We start from the raw sequence: 22,431 nt of genomic DNA on the forward strand, positions 1-22,431 counted from the left end.
GGTCTACTTCAGACAAGCAGCCATTGAAATTTTGCAGAGCACAGTTCTATTCTAACATTCATGAGGTCACCATGAGTTTGAATCCACTTGATGGCAACTGGTAGAAGCACAGGGTTTATACACAGTAGCCTAGATAAATGAATGAGGAGTAAGTTTTCATGAGGATCCAGGGTAATTCCTTAAATCCACCACTTGATTCTCTTCTCTCCAGTGCTTCTCCTGGGCCTGCAACCTTCTCACTCAGATTTCCAGTCCTGGGTCAACTCTCACCTTGACAAAAAGCGCCTCTGTGTGCCTCTTCACTTTGGGCTAGAGATCTGAACCTTTGTGGTGGGAGGCCTCTCTCAGCTTGCCCATTCCAGCCCCCAGTACAACGGAGAGTCCAGAAGGTGCAAAGGGATCTTTCAGAGTGTTTGCCAGCATCTGCCAGCCATCCACTCATCCAGGAGCCTCCATTTTCATGGAGAACCTAAAGAGGCCCTGTGCCTTATGCATGTTGGTAGTTGTGGCTCCGCTTGTATCTAGGAGCTATTGAATATTCATGAGCGAAGCGGAAAGCCTAGTGTGAAACGGGGAGAGGCAGTAACTCATAAATATTAATAAAAGGAGGCTCACGTGCTCCAATGAAGGCCAGGAATGCAAACGAGAAGATGACGTCTGGATCCTGCGCGTACCCGTTGGGGCGGGTGCCCGAGCGCAGGCGCGCCCCGGAGCGGGTGCGAGCACGGGGAGGGGCGGCGGGACCGGGTGGAAGGAGGGAGCAGAGCCTGGCGCTGCCGAGCGGCTGGGGGAGCGCTGGCTGGCTCGCTGGCTCGTGGCTCGCCGCTGCCGCTGCGCTGCGCTCCGGCGGCTTGCCGCGGCCCTTGGATGGGGGTGTCCGGCTGACCCCGGGATCCGCCTCCCTCCGCCAGAAGCTGCACAGGTGCCATCGCGCGGGGCGACCTTAGTCAGGGCCCGACTACTGCCGGGATGGTGATTGGACCGGGGTGGGTGAAGGAAGCCCGGGACTCGGGATTCTCCAGCCGGCCGGTGTAGGGGCGCGCAGCCCTCAACCGCAGCCGCCTGCACCCCATCTCTGGATCGGAAAGGAGGAGCCCGGGGCCCATTGCCCCCATCCCGAGATGGGAAAGCCGAAGCTGGGGGCCCATCGCCCTCCTGCCCAGCCCTTCTCGGGAGCTCGGCGGGGATGCAGCGCCCAGGCCTGGGAGATGGGGGATGGTGGGCACGTGAAGCCCGACCTCAGAGCGGCCTGGGGCGTGTGTGTGTGTGTGTGTGTGTGTACGCGCGTGCGTGTGTATGTTGATGCGGTGGTGTTGGGGAACGGGTCGGCACCTCATGCCAGGACCGTTATTTGGTCCGGTCATCCTTAAACGCCCCAAAGTAATCTTTGACCCTGAGAACCTGGCCCTGCCCCACCTGTGCCGCTCCCCAGGGCCGCGCATTCCTGCAGTGTCAGAACCGCTGGCAGCTGCTGCGGACGCTGGGGGAGCAGTTGTTTTACAACTGAAATAGGTCGGAGAAAGGACGCTGTGGCGGGGGAAAGGGGCGCTGCCGCCGAGTGGGCTCTGGGCCTCTGGAGCTCTGGGATGCTGCTCTCGACAGCTCTGCGGGGTATTATCCCAGCCCCTCTTCCCTCTTGCCCATCCTTCCTCCTCACTGCTCCACATCCCCAACCCCTATCCCACTCCCGCGTCCGGGTCTTGTTTGGCCAAAAGGGCAGTCTAGTATGTTACGCGGCCTGCGCCGGAGGAGCCTGGCTTCCTTGGCGCTCGCCAGTCATTGTGCTGCCTGGATGAGACTTTCTTTACCCCAACGGACCTGAGGGTGCAGGGGGATCTGGGATGGAGGTGAAAGGAGCTGCAGAAGGAAGGCGGATCGGGCAAGAACTCCGAAGGGGTATGCTGACTTACATGCAATGAAATCCTCCCTTTCTGTCCACCTGTGAAGATACCACCAACATGTACACTGACTGGATTTTGCTGAGAAGCAGTGGGAAGCCAAAGGTGGATCAGTGGAGGGCAGGTTTAAGGAGAAAACTGAGATGAATATGGGGGGGGGGCACATAATCAATTGATCTTTGGGACAAGTAATGGGGTAAAAGGGGATATGAAATGGAACCTTTCTGGGGGTGCAGAGGCCTAGTAGGGGGAGGCATGGCGAAATCTCTACGGCTTTTCTGGGCTCTGCTCTGCTCTGCTCCTCTCTGCTCAGCCCAGCTCAGCAAAGCTGGGACTGGTAATTTCTACTGCAGTCCCAAGCTGCAGCTAGTGCATCGAGTTGCTGCAGGGAGAGGCTTATACATTTCCCATCCGGTCTGTCTTCTAAATTACACCGCTATGGAAGTCAAAATAAATGGGGTAGATTACAGGATATAACCAAGCTTTAGTCCTGCACTCTGGTTCACAATGCAGACAAAAAGAAAGGATGACCCCTCTCATGGTTCCTTCTTTCTGTCATTGTTCCTGTGTTTATTTTTTGACATTGATTTTGGAAGTATGGAGAAAGAGAATAAGCTATTGTTTGTGTTAACCTGAGAATGAACGGAGAATGAACAGCAGGGCAATCTTGTCAGGATGGAAGAGTAGGAGGTTGTTTCAGAAAATTTAGCTGGGGGACAAAGGGAGCCTGTCAAGAGAGAAGAGCAAAAACAAGTGGGCTAGAGGGAATCTTGGCTGGTGGGAAGGAAAGGCTGCCAGCTCAGCCCAGAGACTTGCCTTGAGGCTGTGGCAGAGATGGTCAGAACACTTGGCTCTTCTCGATTCTGCCCCAGCCTGGAGTCTTTCTGCAAATGTTAGGCTCCATTTGGGTCTTGAGTAATTTCAGACTTCCAACAAAGATTTTCAGCTCTGGCTTCATCTCTAGCTGGTACTTCACCCAGCGCTTTTCACTCCTGGGTAATGAGTTGATGAAAAGCCGTCTGGCTATGCTATGGATTGTTTCAAACGGCCACGTTTCTGAACTCTACCTGTAAACCAAACCCTTTGCCACGGAATTGATTCCGACTCATAGCGACCCTATAGGACAGAGTAGGGTTTCCAAGGCTGTAATCTTAATGGAAGCAGACTGCTACATCTTTCTACCACGGAGTGGCTAGTGGATTTGAGCTGCCTACCTTCTGGTTAGCAGTCTAGTGCTTAACCATTGCACCAGGGCTCCTTTTCTGAACTCTAGAGCTGTGTTACTCATTTCTTCTTTTATAATCTTCTAGATAAATCCATTTTCTCTAGAGCCTGGCTGGGCTGAGGATAAGTGCTAAAGCACAACCTGTCTGGTACCAACAGTTGAAGTGTAATCTTAACCCTAGATTCTGGTCGCATCGGCCTCTTGTTCCTGGCTAACAGTATCTACTGTGTCATTTCAAATCAGCCGCTACTGGTGTCACCTTCTCATCCCAGTCTCCCCTCCCTGCGAAGAGTACACATTTAAAGGAAATTTAAATATCTGGAATGCAAGCTGGTTAGCTTACTTGCCTCTCTGGAATGAAACCAGCGATCCAAGAAGGTTTGGTCAAATGAATTTAAAGATCAGTGTTGCCTTAGTAAAAAATATGTTATAATTCGTTCAGCAAGAATTCTTTCATTTGATACGCATTTGAAAGCATCACGCTGAGAAGATCGTAGCAAGGGCGAGGGAAGTTTTCTTTTAATTGGAACACTCTCAGCCTACATTTTCATCTAATGAAGTTATCCCCATTTTCTTAGAATTGTTGACATTTACTGAGTACTTTCTGTATGCCACACATTGTGCTTAGCACTTTAAAGATTATCTCGTTTAGCCCACAAAATAACCTTCAAAGTAAGAGCTATTTTAGACTCCACTTTATAGATGAGGAAACAGAGGCACAAAGAGGCTGATAATTTGCATAAAATCTCACAGCTGGGAGGTAACAGGATCAGGACAAGAGCCCTGGAGTTCAGGCTCCTAACCATCACGGACAGAGTACCACCTCAATCAACTTAAAAAGCAAACAAAACCAAACCCGTTACTGTTGAGTCGATTCCGACTAATAGCTATCCTATCCCTTTAATCAACTTAAATCCCTTTTTTATTCTTTATTGCACCTTATGATTTCTTCTAAAATCACCTTTTAGGTGCTCAGGGTTTCTTAATTGTGCCATGGTCCTCACTGGCAATGTGGAGAAACCTGTGGGATCCTTCTCAGAGCGATGTTTTTGTATGCATAGAGTAAAATACTTAGGCTTACAAAGCAAACCAATTACATTGAAATAGAGTTATATTCAAAGAGCTGTTAGGAGCCTATGGACTCCAAGGAAAGAACCTCTGCCTGGAAATTAGCCATGCAGTGCTTTAGAGCTGTGTTGTGCAATATGGTGGTCACTAGCCACATGTGGCTACTGAATACTTGAATGTGGCCAGTCCAGATGGAGATGTGTTTTAAGTATAAAATACACACTGGATTTCAAAGACTTGGTATGATGAGAGAATGCAAAATGTCTCATTAATATTTTTTTTAATGTGGATTGCATTTGGAATAATAATGCTTTATTATTAATTGTATTGGATTAAATAAAATTCACTTCAAAAGGTGTCAGTGCTATGTCCACACCTTCATTTTAACAAATGAAGAAATCAGGACCCACGATGCTGGTCACTCAGCCAGCCATTGGCATGTCCACTGGCGTGGAGCCTGTGTTCCTTCCAGGATAATCTTCTGTTCTTATATATTTTTGTATTCCAAGGACCTATCATGTTGTCTTTGCAAACTGTGAATGATCAGAATATGTTTTGATGGCTATGGTAACTGACTTAGTCCCAGTAAGACCCTAGCAAGAACTGTCTAGCTGCTCACCTGGCGTGTTATTTGCCTTGTCTAGTTAGAGTTTTGTTTTGTGGGCAGAGATGGAGAACGGGCATTCCTAGGGCACAAACCATGTTTGTTGCTTTCTGGTTCTCAGGTAAACAAACAAACAACAACAACGACAAAACCTCAAACCCAGTGCTGTCGATTCTGACTCATAGTTGTTCCAATTTAAGCATTTAGCTGGATCAAGAAACAAGGAGACAGGAGAGAAAGGATTGGTTGCCCTTCTGTGTTACAGGGAAGAAAGCTGAGTATGTAGAGAAGGGTATGATAAACAGAAATGCTTGTGCTGCCTGGAATTGAAAATGGGAAGCTGTATGTGGTGGACAGGAGATCATTTTTAATCAGCACACACTGATGGATTGCCTCCCTGCAGGGCAGTGTATGCTAAGAGCTATGGAGGCTATCCAGAGGACGTCTGTGCCCTCGAGTAATTTAAATTAAAATTGGGAACAGGCCTGGAGGTACACATAAATAGATAAATCACAGCTGAAGGCAAGGCACGAAAAATGCCCCATGAGGCATAGAGGTCTAGGAGCTGTTGGGAAATGAAGGGAGGCCTGAGTGTACAGCCCCCCAGTACGCAGTGACCCGGATGGTGATGAGTCTGGCTTTGGAGTTCTGGCTTTTACATGATTATAGCAGATCATCTAGTCCATTTCTCTGCTCTCAGGCATATGCTCAGTGTCTCGGAAAAACTCAGGTCCTTGTTGGAAAGCCTCTCTGGTAGTTTTCAAGTGAAAGAGTAGTAATATCCAGGTCCATGAACCCTTATCCAAAACCCATGGGGCTATGCGTATTTCAGAATTCAGATTACTTCAAATTTTGGTAGGTAATAACAGAGGATGTATTTTGCATATCACTCCCAAGAATGTGGGGCAGCAATCTGTATAATTTAAAAAGTATTTCTGCAGAAACACACTAAATAGAAACCATAAGCGGCTTCGTATTTTTGTAGGTTAGGTTTAGTTACCAAATGAGTATGTCAGGTCAGGTTTTATCACCAAAAAAGTTATAAAAAAAAACTTGCAGTTTTCAGAGATTTCTTTTGGAATCGTGGCTAAAGATATGGACCTGCGGTGGTAAAAATAATAATAATAATAAATAGAATTGATAACATATATTAAGCAATATTGAGTATTTATCTGCCTGCCAGGCATTGTTCCAAGCACGTTAGCTGTGTTTCCTCCTATAACAACCCTTTGAAGTAGGTCCTATTATTATCTCTATCTTGAGAAAAATAGAAGGAAGGACAGAGAAGGTATGTAACTTGTCTGAGGTAACAGCTGGTAAGGAGCAGACTGGGATTCAAACCTGAGTGGTCTGGCTGGGTACTTAAAAACTTAAACAGGACTTTATTAAATAGGGGCTGTGTACTTAAACAATAGCTTTATTATTATTGTTTTTTGGAGCAAGGACTTGGAAACAGGTGTGTCTCTGAAGTTTACTGCATTAGGTTAGTGGTGGTGACAGTGACAGGGAGATCTGAACTCCTTAAATGCATAGTAGTGAGGACATGCAGAAGCGATGGGTGTCAGTAAAGTGGAACCACTGTTTTTAGGGGGACACAGAGTGAGGGAATATACGGTTATGGGCAATATTCTAAATGCCTCTCTGCAGAGCTGGTACAAAAGCCTAGACCAAGCTCACAGTACCTTGCATTTTCTCCTAGACAAGCAAATCCTGAGAGTTGCTGTTGGTCCATTGCTGTGCAAACATGGAGGCCCCATTGGTGAGTTTGGATGAAGAGTTTGAGGATCTTCGGCCCTGCTGCTCAGAGGAACAGGAGGAGAAACCTCAGTGTTCCTATGGCACATCTCCCCATCATCTAGAGGATCCCTCCCTCTCTGAGCTTGAGAATTTTTCTTCTGAAATCATCAGCTTCAAGTCCATGGAGGACCTTGTGAATGAATTTGACGAGAAGCTCAATGTCTGCTTTCGGAACTACAATGCCAAGACGGAGAACCTGGCTCCTGTGAAGAACCAGCTACAGATCCAGGAGGAGGAGGAGACGTTGCAGGATGAGGAGTAAGAAGTCTTAATTGCCCTCTTGCTTCAGATGAGCTCCTTGATATAGGATTGTTGCTCTTAACTGTTGTTGGGTGCCTTCCATCCATTTTGACTCCTAGTGACCCCATGTGACAGAGTAGAACTTCCCGATAGGGTTTTCTCGGTTGTAATCTTTGTACAAGCAGATCACCAGGTCTTTCTCTTGCAGAGCCTCTGGGTAGGTTCGAACCTCCAGTCTTTCAGCTAGCAGTCAGGTGCTTAACTGTTGCTCTACCAGGTCTCCTTGAAATAGGATTTGTTTCTATCTGTAGGTTTATAGCATATTACTTATGTTTTCATGTTCTCAGTGGGGCAGCGCCCTGCTAATTGCTGACATTGTTCTATTCATGCCGCTTTAGACTGCCTGCAGAAAGTGCCAGGCACTGTTCTAAGTCCATTAGAAGAATGAAGGATTTTTAGGTAATGGGAAGAGGTCGGCAGTTCGAATCCGCCAGGCGCTTCTTGGGAACTCTATCGGGCAGTTCTACTCTGTCCTATAGGGTCGCTATGAGTCAGAATCGACTCGACGGCAGTGGGTTTTTTAGGAAGGTTTTCCTGGATACAAAATAGAGTTTCAGGAGCATGGTAAACTTGGAAATCTGTCTACCCTCAGCTTTCTTTATATCAGTGGGAATCCACCCAGATATAAGAAATGAGGACCAGAAAAGAAAATTAGTTGTGATGGGGGAAGCTATGTCATTGGATCAATTTGCTTCAAGAAACACCAGAATTTAAAAAATCTCCAGATGGTTTACAACCCCTTGGTCCTAAAAAATTATCTAGAAATGTTAAAGATATGTCCAAATAAGAAAGTATAAAAATTGAATTGTGAGCACAGGGAATTGCCTGGGACAAATAAAGGTAATAATTAGGTGTCATGGCTTTGGTGTAGTTAGATTCCCTGTGTTACTATTAGCTATCTTTTTAGGGACTTAACAGTAGTCAAGAAAAGGGATCTGAGGAAACTACTGTTCAAGAAGGGACTAGAAAGAGAAGAAGGGGGCAATTTGTTATACGTTATATAAATTAAAGAAGGGTATTTTAGGTATTTAGAAAAAAAAGTGCATGAATTCCCAATAGAGCTTAAATGTGCATCAGTTGTACTTTTAAGAATCACACAAGAAATGCCAAGTAGTTGGTTATAGAAGTTCGGAGCGACTGTGCTTTCGGTTCCTCTTTTTATGGACTTAAGTGGGAAAAGTTGCATATAAATAAGTGGGGTAAGGAGGCATGTCCTAGGGAATTGAACCTGATGGTGTTTGGAAGATAGTTGCTTATCGATGGCCACTAAGGCTATAAAGACAGGGACTGTAGACCTGTCTGTCTTATTCAGTATTGTATCCCCACTGTCTAATACAGTGCTTGGTGCACAGTAAGTAATCAACTAATATTTTTTGGATGAAATGCTGAATATCCGATGAGTTTGGTGAGTGATAATAGCTAGCCTTGTGGGTACATCTAATGTATTTTTGTACTCACACCACTTCCTTCTTTTTGTTTTAATTAATGTTAGCCTGAAGGTATGATTACAGAGAACATTTCACTCTGATGACCAGCACTATAACTGTGGGCTGTGTGTTTTGATTCAATTTTGAAGTTTCAAACTGATTCTTTTTAGATTCTGAGCCTGTTATTATCTGCTCGACTCCAATAAGTCAAAAAAGAATGGCTCTGGGGCTTTATTATACTATTTTCCACTTCAGCGCACCAGGCAATGAACTAGAAACGCAAAGACTATGAATTGTAATTTTCATACTCTCACTAACTTGCTGTGTGACCTTGGGCAAGTCACTTAACTCTAGTTGACTGCATGGGTCCTCATCTTTGAAACCTCCAGAGTTCAATCTTGATGAAGCGGGGCTAAGGACTTGCAAAGAAACTAATTTCTTATCTTACCCAGGCAGGGCTCTGAAAATGACATTTTAAGATGCCTCTGCCTCATTGAGGACGAAGGCCCAGTGAGCAGGTTCTTATTCTCTTGTAGCACATTAGCAGAGGCCACTCAATGTTAATTGCTGTCACATGGGATTATTGGTCTTCTCATTCCGATTTTCCTGACACGTCTGCCTCACTGACTGCTTCAGCTAAGAGACCAAAGGTTGAATAATTTCTTAGCGATAAAGTATGATTTGGGGACAGGTATAGAGAGAGAGAAGAAGCTGGGAAGAGGGAAATTAACACTTCATTTTCTAGACATTCAGTGTATCTAAAGCTTCTTTACACCTTCAAATAAAAAGCACAATTAAATTACATACTGTGTTTTGTAGACACCTGTCCACATATTTCAGCTGTGAAATTATGACCAAGTAAAGGAGAAGAATGACTTAATATCTTACCTGGTTGGCACTGCCTCGGGCAAAGATCTAGTGTTTTTTGTAATAAACTTGCTCAGTATTTAGGGGAATGTTTCATCCAAAAATGAATTGAAGGTGTTTTGGGTGAGTCCTTAGGGATAGACCTAAATAATAGAATCTTAAAACAAAAGCATAGAGGACCAACGAGGGCGTGGGAGACCCTTGGTGAGATGGATTGGCACAACAGCCACAACAATGGCGATTGTGAGGATGACACAGGGCTGGGCAACATTTTGTTCTGTTGTATATGAGGTCGCCATGAGGTGGAGTTGACTTGACAGCAGCTAACAAAAACAAAAGAATGAAATTCTTGGTCAGGCCAACTTCCTTAAATATCGCACAACTCATAAAGCAAACGCAGTGATTTCCTCAGTAGCTTTGATTTATTTAGTCTTCATTTGGAACTATTTGGCTAATGGGGAGTTGGCTAAGATATCAGCTTATCTCTGATTTTTCAGGGCATGGAAATTCAGGCATTAAAGGAGAGTCAGATTTGTATATATATTCTCTGTTTTTGAACTCAGAAAATATTCCAGAACCTCTTCTTTGTGTATATGTGATCACCCTTTTCCTTTCCTAGAAGAAATAGGACCTGGAGGCCGGAGCCTCCAAGGGCTTCTACAGTATAGGAATGGACAGCCCTTCTCCTGCCTCTTGCCTCTACCTCTTACAACTACCCTGAAGACAGAGGGGTGAAATGTGTGAGAACAATAGTTGCTTCTTGTTCCTTAGATAGAATTTTTGGGTTAAAGACGATGCTAAAAATAATGTCCAGATGATAAGTAAACTGCTTGTAGTCAGCCATGATTTAAGCTGAAGACAAGTAAATACCCAATAATCAGATAGGGAGAGCTGACTAATAATTGATTTTTAGGAAAGGTAGTTTTCTTCTTAGAGGTTCAGTTTTACTATATAAAAGGCAAAGATAGTATTGATTCTATTTAAGCCTATTTGCAAGAACCTACAAAGTTGTTCAAAGGTGTTAATGTGCCAATATAAATGCAAAGGTGTATTTATATTAATGCGCATCTAAGTATGGACATTGGCATGACTGGGCACAAACAAAACATCGGACAATGGTAGTAACCAGCCTATGGAGTATTAAGGAAATGCAGGGTTACCACGCTGGAATCCTAACAGAAGCCTATTAAGCTGCCTATCATACTCGTCAGGGATAGATAGTGTGTGCGTATGTCTTGATATGTTGTTAGCTGCCTTTGAGTTGATTCCGACTCGTGGTGACCCCACACACAATGGGATCGGACCATTGTGATCCTTAGGGTTTTCACTGGCTGATTTTTTCAGTAGATTGCAGGCCTTTCCCCCTAGTCTATCTTAGTCTGGAAGCTCTGCTGAAGCCTGCTCAGCATCACAGCAACACGCAAACATCCACTGACAATGGGTGGTGACTGCAGTTGAGGTGCGTTGACTGGAAACTGAATGTGGGTCTCATGGAAGGTGAGAATTCTACTACTGAACCATCACTATCCCCATTCTCAATATATCATGGGTTTATATAACCTTGCTGGCCATGTTGCCAGTCTCTTTATTCCCTTGTCTTGGCACAACCCACTCCCTTGGGTTTGCTCATACTCTGCCACCATCCTTCTCCAAATCCCTAGTCCTCTGTGGTGAAAGATAGTTTAGTCAATTCTACAAGCATCTGAGCCAAAGCCATAAAATACGCACATGAAAAGTTTTCCTGTTATTATAGGGACTGAGAGAGCAAATTGAATCAAGGCAGGGCAGAATGATGGCAGGAATTGGGGCGATCTGTTTAATCTATACTTTGATAAGTGACACAGTAGATAGCTTTCAAAGCCCCTATTCTCCCAGACAAGAGTAGATAGCAGGATGCTAGCCGAGGAAGTGAAATTTTACAGCCCACCTCAGGGCACTTATAAAAGGGGATAGATCCACTCTTAAGAGCCCAGTTTATTGTGATAGGATAGAAGGCCTCTCTGGGGATAAAAGCCCTTTCCATCCTCTTCTTCACAGAAAGCTTTGTTTTCTTCCTCCCACCCCAGGCTAGTGAACCCTCCCTCCAGTCCTCTGCCCCTGCCTGCTGCAGTGTTCTGCCCTTGTCTTTCCTTAACCTCCCCTGGACAGAAAGCAGCCGCTGCCCCGGCCATTCTCCTTTTGTAGACTGATGAAGAAGACACATGTCCAGAATGCAGAATGCAGGCATAGATTTTTTATAAAGCCACTTCCTTAACTGTTGTTCTAGGTTGTGATCTGAAACTTGATATATTATTCTGCAACAGGCATGCCAACCATGCAATTCGTTAAGAGTAGCTGTTTTGCCTGGGTTCAAATCTCACTGCCGCCATTACTGGCTTTGTGATCTTAGACAAGTTAATTAACTTCTTGGTACTTCAGTTTTTTCTAAATCCATAGAGTTGTAGTGAAGAATAAGTGAATTAATCCACATATAGAGTTTGAGGTAAAAAATTACCTGATAAATAGTAAACCTCAGTAAGTATTGGCTGTTGTTACCATTGTCAAATGTGCCCTGAAGGACCATGGGAAGGGTCTGCAAATGATTCCAAGGAGATGAGAGTGCTTTACCTTAAAGTTTATTTATGAACACCAAAGGGTAAAAACTAAGTCATAAAGGAAGAAGAAAACCTGGACAAAATATGAAAGAGAACAAGGATAGCTTGAAATTCCAAGGAGATAAAGATTCAGGGGATTGTCACTAAAAATCTAGAATTTGAAAATGAAATCCAGAGTATGTCAGATGAAGGCTCAGATGAGAAAAGTGAGGACTGTCTTTAAGGCGATAAACAGTCGCAAAGTCATTAGATAATCAGTGCAGCCCATTAAAGGTTCCAGTTTCCTTCCTGCCTAGGAGAGGTACGAAAGACTCTTGCCTATTTTGGGCTTTGCTGAATTTACTTTTCCAGGCACTTTCTGCAGGGACAAATCTGAAGGTCAGTGCCTTGCATGGATGTTGTTCTTTCTGGCGGGGGTGGGGGAGGACTGGGACTAGAGAGGGCATGAGAGGTCATTGCTGGTGGTCTGATCTGCAGAGAACATAAAGCAGTGATGTAAGGATAATTCTCCACAGACCTTTCTAGTGAGCATGGTGTCTTGGAGCCAGCAAATCATATTTGCCTCTTGGCTTTAAATGCTAATGGAACTTGGATTTAGAATTAGCCGGACAGCTCTAGTAGTGCTTGGTAGAGATTGAGCTATTACCCATGGTTTAAGAAGGTTCTGGAATTGTGCTAATGAGTGCTGTATGAGTTGTTCTTTCCAAGGGCTTTTTCGAGATAGTAGGAAAATAAAGAATAAAGGGATGCTCCAAACATTGCCATTAAGTTGTGTTTTCTTGGGTTCCTTTTTGTTTGTTTCATCACCAGTTGCATGCATGAGCACCAGGAAAAAGTCTTTGCTTATATACCCACGCAGCACAGACCGTTCCTGATTTTGGATTGGTTGGCCGTATCACCTCTTCTCTCCATCATTGAGTGTGTCTGATGTCAAGTATCTTTGCTCTGGTTTTTATTTTTTTGCATTTGTCTTTGACATCGTGCAACATATTTTGTGCTATTTCCTTATATTAGTATATCTAAATAAAATATACTTCTTGTATTTTGGTCTCATGGTTGTACTCACATTTGACACGCACAGGCCCGTAAAAGAGATGGCAGAGATCCCTCCCTTATTGTGATCTAATATTAATTTCAGTGCCAGTGGCTCTCATGGATGGCGTTATCTTAGGAGTTTACGGATTTGCATTTATCTCTTGGTGTTGACTAATTATACATTTTCCTGTTGTGTGTTTGTGACTTCATAGTTTTCCCTAAGCCCCTCCTTTTTCCCCCCAAAGAAACCCTTCTTTTTTTTTTAAGTTTATTTTCTTTTTTGTCGTTGCTGTTGAGAATATACACAGCATAACATATACCAATTCAACAGTTCAAAGAAACACTTCTTGAACAGGTGAGTTAAGGGGTAAGAATTGTAGAAAAACCTTATAACTTACACATCAGAATTTTAAAGGTAAGTGTAAAAAAAGGGGCACTGTTCTTCTCCCACTAGAGCTACTTGTGTAGACAGAAGTGTATTTATTGATTACTTTCATATATTTGCTTTAGAGCGTTTGTGCTGGAGACAGAGCCCACCTAGACTCTGCATTGCTAGAGGGCAGGATTGTGCCACCCTTGGGCTCACTAAAGCATTTTGGGAAATAAATAAGCAAACAAAGTCACAGCACTGGCATTATTCCTTAGCGACATTAGATGCCAAGGCATTAATTCCTGACACTTTAGGCTGCAGGCCTCTTGAAATGCATATAAATTTGATGACGATGACCCTGATCTTAATGAGAAGGGGTCATTCAGCCAGAAAATCTTCCCAGGTTTTCTTTTAACTCTTCTCTTTCCACAGGAAAGGAAACATGGGGGCACTCCTTAGGTTCACAGGATATGAACTGTTTGGTGGAGGGGCAGGTTTATTTCCAGGGCTAGTGGTGGTGTTGTAGACTCTGCCATATGTCTGTCATAGCGAGGAGTTCCTCCTCCCTCAGTGAACACCTTTACCCTGAAGCCCCTGGCCAGGCTCCATCCTCTTGGATCTCTCTTTCCCAGCAGGGCCTCTGATTCCGTGTTTAAGCTGCTTTGCCCTGCGTGCTGAAGGGCAGATGATCTCAGCCTGGCACACACAGAAGCCTCTCTCCTCCCCTGGCCCAGCTCTTCCTTCCTCCAGGCAGGGCCAGGCCACAGATGTGTGCTAATGAGAGCTTCTCTTTGTTTACAGGGTTTGGGATGCTCTGACGGACAATTACATCCCTTCACTCTCAGAAGACTGGAGGGACCCAAACATGGAGGCTCTGAATGGCAACAGCTCTGACACTGAGGTACCTCTCAGGGGCCCCCTGTGTAATAGGACTCGAGAAGATGTTGTTTCCAGTTAGGGAAACATTCTGTAACTCAGCAGTCTTCCCCATCTTCTAAGGAAGCTCAGCAATAGCTCAGAATCATTGCTGGGAAGGTGGGAGGGTAGAGGAGGGTGAAAACAAGGTGAGGGGAACACCCAGTGTATACAAGGCGATTGGAGGGCTTATTTGTAAAAAGTGCAACACTGATAACTTGTACAACATGCAAAATAAGGTGGTCTGAAGTAAGGGGAAGAGGGTGACTATCACAGACTCCTTTTGTGTTCAGGTTATGATAGTCATTTACAATACAAAAAAAAAAATTTTTTTTTTTTTTTGTATTCAATACAATACAGTATGGTTGAAAAAAATCAGGTTTTCTTATGTAAAATGAACAGTTCAGTCACACTGATAACAATGCTGAGAGTAAATGCTGACAAATCTTGCCATATTTCCGAGTCAGGCTGATAAGCCAGAGTTGGGGCCCAGATATTGGGATATTGGGTTAGGTGGCCGTGCGATGGGAAGGAATTCTTTATGAAATTCAACCAATGGGACATGCTGTGCACCAGAGTGACACTCTTTGATAACTGATGCCAAAGAAGAAAGTAGCCTAAGGGCTTCTGAGGACAAAAAATATTGCTGTTGAGTCGATTCCAACTCATAGCAACCCTGTAGGACAGAGTAGGACTGCCCCCATAGAGTTTGTAAGGAGTGCCTGGTGGATTTGAACGGCCGAGCGTTTGATTAGCAACCATAGCACTTAACCACTGCACCACCAGGGTTTCCCTGAGAAACAAAGAGGATACTTATTTTGAGTTGGTTTGCAAAGGCTATGGAGAATGACCTTTCTGAACATCTAAATTGTCCCTCAAAAAAAAAAAAAATTTTTTTTTTTTTTTTAGGTGATAGAAAGGCAAAATCATTTAATGTCTCTGTCCATGTTAAAAGCCTATTTCTGCCTTACTTGGTTGTCTAGTCTCAGCTGTGAAGGAAATTTGACAATTTCTTCTTAGGAAGGGCTGTCACAGCCCTATGAACTCAGCTAATGAGGGAGAGGGGTGAATCTAATCTTTCTAGGATATCTAGAATTGAATCCAAGTAAGAGCAAGTAACAGATTCCCCTTATTGCGAGATATTTCTGTAGATTACTGCCCAAAATAGGACATCGAAGAGATCGGCGGTTGGCTGATTTGTTGAAAACGTGGCTCTATCTTCTGCTGAACTCTTCAATAAGTAACCCATTGCCTTTGAGTCGATTCCGACGCATAGCGACTCTATAGGACAGAGTAGAACTTCTGCACAGGGTTTCCCAGGGTATAATCTTTACAGGGAGCTCTGGTGGCCAGTGGTTAAGAGCTCGGTGCTTACCAAAAGGTTGGCAGTTCAAATCCACCAGCTGCTCCTCAGAAACCCTACAGGGCAGTTCTACTCTGTCCTATAGGGCCGCTCTGCATTGGAATCGACACGATGGGTTTGGTTCTTGGGGTCAATCTTGAAAGTGACTGCCACATCTTTTTCCTGTGGAGCAGCTGGTGGGTTTGAACCACTGACCTTTTGGTTAGCAGCCAAATGCTTAAACATTGTGCTACCAGGGCTCCTTCTTTAATAATTAAAAAACAAAACAAAACATTGCCATCAAGTCGATTCTGACTCATTAGCAACCCAAAATACTCAAAACCTCAAGACTTCATTGACGGGGGCAGGTAAGATGGTGACTTTGAGGCTAACAGATTTACTGCAAAGCCTGCTCAACACGGATACAGGAGGCTGTGTCTCAGATCCTGCGTTGAACTCCCCGCTGCTCATTTTCTCTTGCAGAAAGGCAAAGGAGAAGGAGGCAATACTGGAATAAATCTAGTTGCTGAAATTAAATCAGGTCCATTGTGGTCTCAAAGGCAGATTTTGCTTTGTTATCTCTTTTGCCACCTTTCCAACACATTTCGTGATTTAAGCCAAGGGATGTAGAAGATAGCCTGCCCTTCAAAAGGACTAATTTATTCTCATTTGTAGATTTTCCTCAAGAGGGTTAATATTTCAGGGCAAATTGAATGACCTTGACAAAGATGATCTTGAGCTCCATTCTTTGTAAAATTTCTTCCACGGGAAAATGACAGGGTAGCAAAAGTGGATGGATTAAGGCTATCTTTTTTTCATCCTCCTGTGTTATCTGGGTTCATTACAGTAGAAGCTCTTCTAACTGACCTCAGCTTAAATGACTGGCCAGATTAACAGGTGCTCTGTGTTCCTTCTGTAAAACTTGCCAATGGAATGCCCCTGGCATACTGAAGGCACACCACCTATAGGCTTTTCTCTAGGAAGCCCTCAAACCTCTTCTTCCACTGAAACGGCACATTGTTCAGAATCAACTGTGTTTCTTCCCCAACCAGTTTATACTTGTCCCTGTGACTGTAATTACATAATTTAATTAAAGAACCTATAAAATTATGACTGCAAAAGGATCATTTCTGATTTAAAAAAAAATAAAAATAACATATGTACATAGTTTAAAAAGTCAAATGATACTTTTCAAATAATACTTATAAGTACAATCCTTAAAAAGATTAAAAAAAAAAAAAGAGAGAGAGAAATAGCGATTCCTTGCTTTGTCTTTCCCTACACCTGAGGCAAGCACTTTTCTTTCTTTCAGCTGTTTCTTCTGACATATATCTCCAGTTTTCTAAATAACACATTTGTATTGCTATTTCGATTTTTTAAATGCTGAGTTTTGGCTATTGTCTGTTAACTTGGCACTACGGGAGATGAAGATTTAATTCACTTACATCACCTCCATAACCTTTCTCCCTTCCCCCTTCCCTCCTCTAACATACAGTTGTCACCGATTTGTAGTTAAATCAGTATTAAGATACACATTTTTATAACTATTCAAGTACTCTCTCTAGAGGAACCATGTGGTGTTCTTTAAGAATATTTTCTCTCCTGTACAACTTTTTGTCTAGCCTGGAGTTGAGAATTACCTTGTTTTCTTATTTGCTTAGTTTCCTGTACGGTAACGGGTCACTTAATGTCCATGATATGTTCTGTGAAATAGGACGTTATGTGATTTGCACATTGTGTGAACATTGTATTATATATACGCAGTCCTTGGGTTACGAACATCCAACTTACGTACAACCCCGATAAAGCCTATTATACAAAAAATTCAAGATACATATAATGGTTCATAATAATAAACAGGTGCTACTAAAGGGTCACTATGAGTCAGAATCGGTTCGATGGCACTGGGTTTGGTTTTGTTTTTTTTTTTGGTTTGACTTTGCAATGTGCATCAAAACATTGTTATTATTACTGTATTGTTATGTTAAATATGTTCTCTGATTGGGATTTCTGAACTCTATTATAACCTTATAGGACCACGGACGTATATGCAGCCAGATGTTGCCCGGACGGACATTATGCGGTGCATGGCAGTGTACCTATCATTAGTTCAACCCCACATTCTTTGATCAAACAGTAAATCTCATAATATAGTTAAAAAAAATCAGGTATTCTACCAGTTTAATTTTTTTTTTCCAGAAGATATCCAAAGTAGTGCCCCCCCCGCCACCCCCATCTTCCTACTACAAGCTGATCTGGTCGTATTCTAGGTCTGCTGCTGCCATGTTTCCCGAGTAATCTTCTGGGGATTCTTTTTGCATCTCTCTTCTGTCCTCTGGTTACCATATTTTTATTTTGTTTTGATGAAACACATTCAGTAGATTCTTGAGAAAAGGTGCAGAGGAATATACTCTTTAGATCCTAAAATATCTGAGAATGTCTTTATTTGCCTGTCATATACTTGATTGAGCGCTTGGCTGGATAGCTAGCTATTCTAGGTTGCAAAAAGTTTTTACTCAAAAATTTGAAGGCATTGTTGTCTTGTCTTCTAGCTTTCGGCTGCTGTTGAGAAGCCCAAAAGACATTCTGATTCCCAGTCTTTGTATGTGGCTCTCTTTAAGTTCTCTCGAGAAGCGTTTAGGGTCTTCTCTCTTTTTCCTATCTAAATTGAGATTTTACAGTAATGTGGCTTCTAGTGAGCTTTTGTTCATTCATTGTGCATTATACTCAGTGGGCTCCTCCAACCTGGAAGCTCATGACCTTAAATTGTGGCATTTTTTTGGTATTATTTCTCCGAAGCTTCATTCCTTCTGTTTTCTGCGTCTATTAAGATGATTATATAGTTTTTCTCCTTTAGTACACTATTGTGAAGAATTACAGGAATTGATTTGCAGATATTAACCCAATCTTGCATTCTTGAGAGAAACCCAATTTGGTCATAATTTATTACCTTTTTCTTTTTTGGCATTCTTTCTTTTCTTTTTTTCCATATCTTTATTGAAGGGTAATTGGCATAAAACAAACTGCACAAATTAAAGTGTGTACACTTTCTCCTCACTTATCGACTGTCTCCTTATACAACTTTTCACATTTACAACAACAGTTGACTATTTTGCATATTAATAACATATGTCTAGCAGTAATGAATGCCGAGGTGCTGGCTTTGATGGTTAAGGTTATGTGTCAACTTGGCCAGGCAATGATTCTCAGTAGTTTGGTAGTTATGTATGATGTATTCATCCTCCATTTTGTGATCTGATGTGGTCATCCTCCATTTTCGCATAACGCTGATTTTGCATGATGACTCCATGCCAGTAAGTGAGGAGAGGGTGTAATTTGATGTTTTGACATATGTATATATCTTTGAAACCATCACCACAATCAAGATATTGACCATATCAGTCATCCCCCGAAGTTTCCTTGTATCCCTTTGTTTTTCTTCCTTTCCATCCCTGCCTCTTACCCCTAATCCCCAGGCAACCACTGACCTACTTTCTGTCACTACAGATTACATTTTTCTAAAATTTTTTTTAAATGGAATCATACAGTATATACTCTTCTGTTTGTCTGGCTTTTAAAACTCAACATATTATTCTGAGATTCATCCATGTTATTGCATGTATCAATAGTTTATTCCTGAGTAGTATCTCATTGTATGGCTATATCACAATTTGCTTATTTGTTTACCTCTTGATGGACATTTGGGTTGTTTCTGTTTTTGAATAATATAAATAAAACTGCTATGAACAGCCTTGTGTAAGTCCTTGTGTGGACATGTGCTTCTGTTTTCTTGGGTACAAGCCTATGAGTGGAATGGATGGGTCATACAGTAGGTATATGTCCAACTTTTTTTTTTAAGTGTCTGTATAACTTTATTCATTGATGCAGTCATTAAATTAAAAAAAAATTTTTTTATTATACTTTAAATGAAGGTTTACAGAACAAACTAATTTCTTATTAAACAGTTAGTACACATACTGTTTTATGACATTGGTTAACCACCCTCTAACATGTCAACACTCTACCTTCTCAACCTTAGGTTCCCTGTTACCAGCTTTCCTGTCCCTTTCTGCCTTGCCCCAGGGCGGGTATGCCCCTTTAGTCTTGTTTTGTTTTATGGGCCTGTCCAATCTTTGGCTGAGAGGGGAACCTCAGGAGTGACTTCATTACTGAGCTGAAAGGGTGTCCTGGGTCCATACCCTCAGGTTTTCTCCAGTCTCTGTCAGTGCAGCAAGTCTGGTCTTTCTTTTTGAGTTAGGATTTTGTTCTACATTTTTCTCCAGCTCTGTCCAGGACCCTCTATTGTGATCCCTGTCAGAGCAGTCAGTGGTGGTAGCTGGGCACCATCTAGTTGTAGTGAACTCAGTCTGGTGGAGGCCATGGTAGATGTGGTCCATTAGTCCTTTGGACTAATCTTCCCCCTGTATCTAGTTTTCTTCACTCTTCCTTGCTCCTGAAGGGGTGAGACCAGTGGAGTATCCTAGATGGCCGTTCACAGGCTTTTAAGACCCCAGATGCTACTCACCAAAGTAGAATGTAGAACATTTTCTTTATAAACTATGTTATGCCAGTTGAGCTAGATATTCCCTGAGACCATGGTCCCCACAGCCCTCAGCCCAGCAATTCGGTCCCTCAGGGCGTTTGGGTGTATCTATGGAGCTTCCATGAACTTGCCTTGTACAAGTTGTGCTTGCTTCCCCAGTATTGTGTACTGTCTTACCCTTCACCAAATATGTTCAACTTTTTAAGGAACCATCCAACTGTCAGTTTGAGAGCTCCAATTTCTCTAGATCCTCACCAATACTTGGTATGGTCAGTCTTTATAATTTGAAACATTCTAGTGTGTATATGGAGCCCTGGTAACACAGTAGTTAAGAGCTCAGGCTGCTAACCAAAAGGTCAGCAGTTCAAGTCTACCAGCCACTCCTTGGAAATTCTATGGGGCATTTCTACTTTGTCCTATAGGGTCGCTATGAGTTGGAATTGACTCAATGGCAACCGGTTTAAATGGATATATTGTAGTATAACATTTTGGTTTTAATTTGCATTTCTCTAATGACTACTGGGAGCCCTGATGGCACAGTGGTTTAGAGCCTGGCTGCCAAACAAAAGGTTGGCAGTTCAAATCACTAGCCACTCTTTGGATCCCTATGGGGCAGTTCTACTCTGTCTTATAGGGTCACTATGAGTTGGAATTGACTAGAAGGCAATATATTTTTTTAAATGACTCCTGAGGTTGAGCATCTTTTGATGTGCTTATTTATAACCTGTATATTTTCTTTGGTGAAGTTTCTGTCAACTCTTTTGTCCATTATTTAATGGGTTGTTTGTGTTTTTATCACGGAGTTGTAAGAATTCTTTATGTATTCCTGATATAAATCCTTTGTTGGATATATGTTTTGAAAATATTTTTTCCTTGTCTGTGCTTCACCTTTTAATCTTCTTAACATTATCTTTTGAATAGCAAATTTTTTAAATGTTATGAAATCCAATTTATTGCTTTTTTCTTTCTATAGTTTGTGCTTTTTCTGTTGTATTTAAGAAATCTTTGCCAAATCCAAGGTCACTAAGGTTTTATCTTCAGTCTTCTAGAAAGTCTATAGTTTTAGAGCTTATATTTAGATCTATGATCCATTTCAAGTTAGTTTTTATATATGGTGTGAGGTAAGGGTCAAGGTTCATATTTTTTTTGCATATGGCTATTCAATTGTTTCAGTAGCAGTCTTGAAATTGTTATCTTTTCCCGTTAAATTCCGTTGGTATCTTTGTTGAAAATCAGTTGACCATATATGTATGGATTTATTTCTAAATTCTGTATTCTGTTTTATTGATATATTTGTCTATCTTTGTGCCAGTATCATATTGTATTGATTACTGTAGCTTTATTATAAGTCTTGAAATAAAATAGTAGAAGTACTCCAACTTTGTTCTTTGTTTTTTTTTTTCAAATTTGTTTTGGCTATTCTAGGTCCTTTGCATATCCGTATAAATTTTGGAATCAGTTGGTCAATTTCTTTTCTTTTTTTCAGTTGGACAATTTCTATAAAAAAATCTTGCTGGAAATTTGATTGTGATGATATTGAATCTATAAATCAGTTAATTTATATATGTAGAGATTTTTTTTGTTAATGCGGTGAATTACATCATAATTGATTTTCAAATATTAAACCAATCTTGGATTTTTAAGATAAGGTTTATTTAGTCATGATATATATTATTCTTTTTATATAATGTGGGATTTGATATACTAATATTTTATTAAAGATTTTTGCATCTACATTGATAAGGAATATATTTCTGTGCTTTTCTTTCCTTGAAATGTCATAAATGAGTTGGGAATTGTTCTCTATCTTCTGAAAAAGTATTATTTCTTCCTTAAATGTTTGATGAACTTCATCAGTAATGTCTTCTTGGCCTGGAGTTTTCTCTGTCCAAGGTTTTTAATTACAAATTAAATGTCTGTAATAGATATAGCGCTATTCAGGTTTTCTATTTCTTCCTGAGTCAGTTTTGGTAAATTGCATTTTTCAAGGAATTGGTTAATTTCATCTAAGTCATTGAATGTATTGAGATGAAGTTGTTTATAATATTCTATTTTTCTTTTTAATGCCTATAAGATCTATGGTGATAGGGATATCACCCTTTTTATTTCTGATATTGCTAATTTGTGTTACCTGTTTCTATTTCTGTCATCAGTCAGTCTATGGGCTTATTGCTATTATTAATCTTCTCAGAGTGCCAACTTTTGGTTTCTTTGATTTTTTTTAATATTGTTTGTCCATTTTCTAGTTTGTTGATTTTTTTTTCTCTTGTCTTTATTATTTCCTTCCTTCGACTTAGGAGTTTAATTTGCCCCTCAGGTTTTCAGCTACTTAATGTGGGAGCTTTGATTGTGTCTTAAACCTTTCTTAATTTTTAATAACATAAGTGTCTTGAACATAAATTTTCCTCTAAGCACGCCTTTAGCTGAATCTCCAAAATTTTGATAT

General features: G+C 41.8%; 1 protein-coding gene across 1 annotated transcript in view; it reads left to right on the top strand.

Annotated features, from left to right (window-relative positions):
• Positions 1-827: 827 nt before the first annotated feature.
• FEZ1 (fasciculation and elongation protein zeta 1) overlaps positions 828-22,431 on the top strand; it is a 44,712-nt gene continuing 23,108 nt past the window's right edge. Inside the window, exons 1-3 of the mRNA XM_010597148.3 lie at positions 828-922; positions 6,495-6,850; positions 13,987-14,086. Coding sequence (XP_010595450.1) covers positions 6,540-6,850; positions 13,987-14,086 — 411 coding nt within the window. The 5' untranslated portion in view covers positions 828-922; positions 6,495-6,539. The remainder of the gene's footprint in view (positions 923-6,494; positions 6,851-13,986; positions 14,087-22,431) is intronic.

Source organism: Loxodonta africana, chromosome 15 (genome assembly GCF_030014295.1).
Source record: "Loxodonta africana isolate mLoxAfr1 chromosome 15, mLoxAfr1.hap2, whole genome shotgun sequence".
Classification (NCBI taxonomy): Eukaryota; Metazoa; Chordata; class Mammalia; order Proboscidea; family Elephantidae; genus Loxodonta; species Loxodonta africana.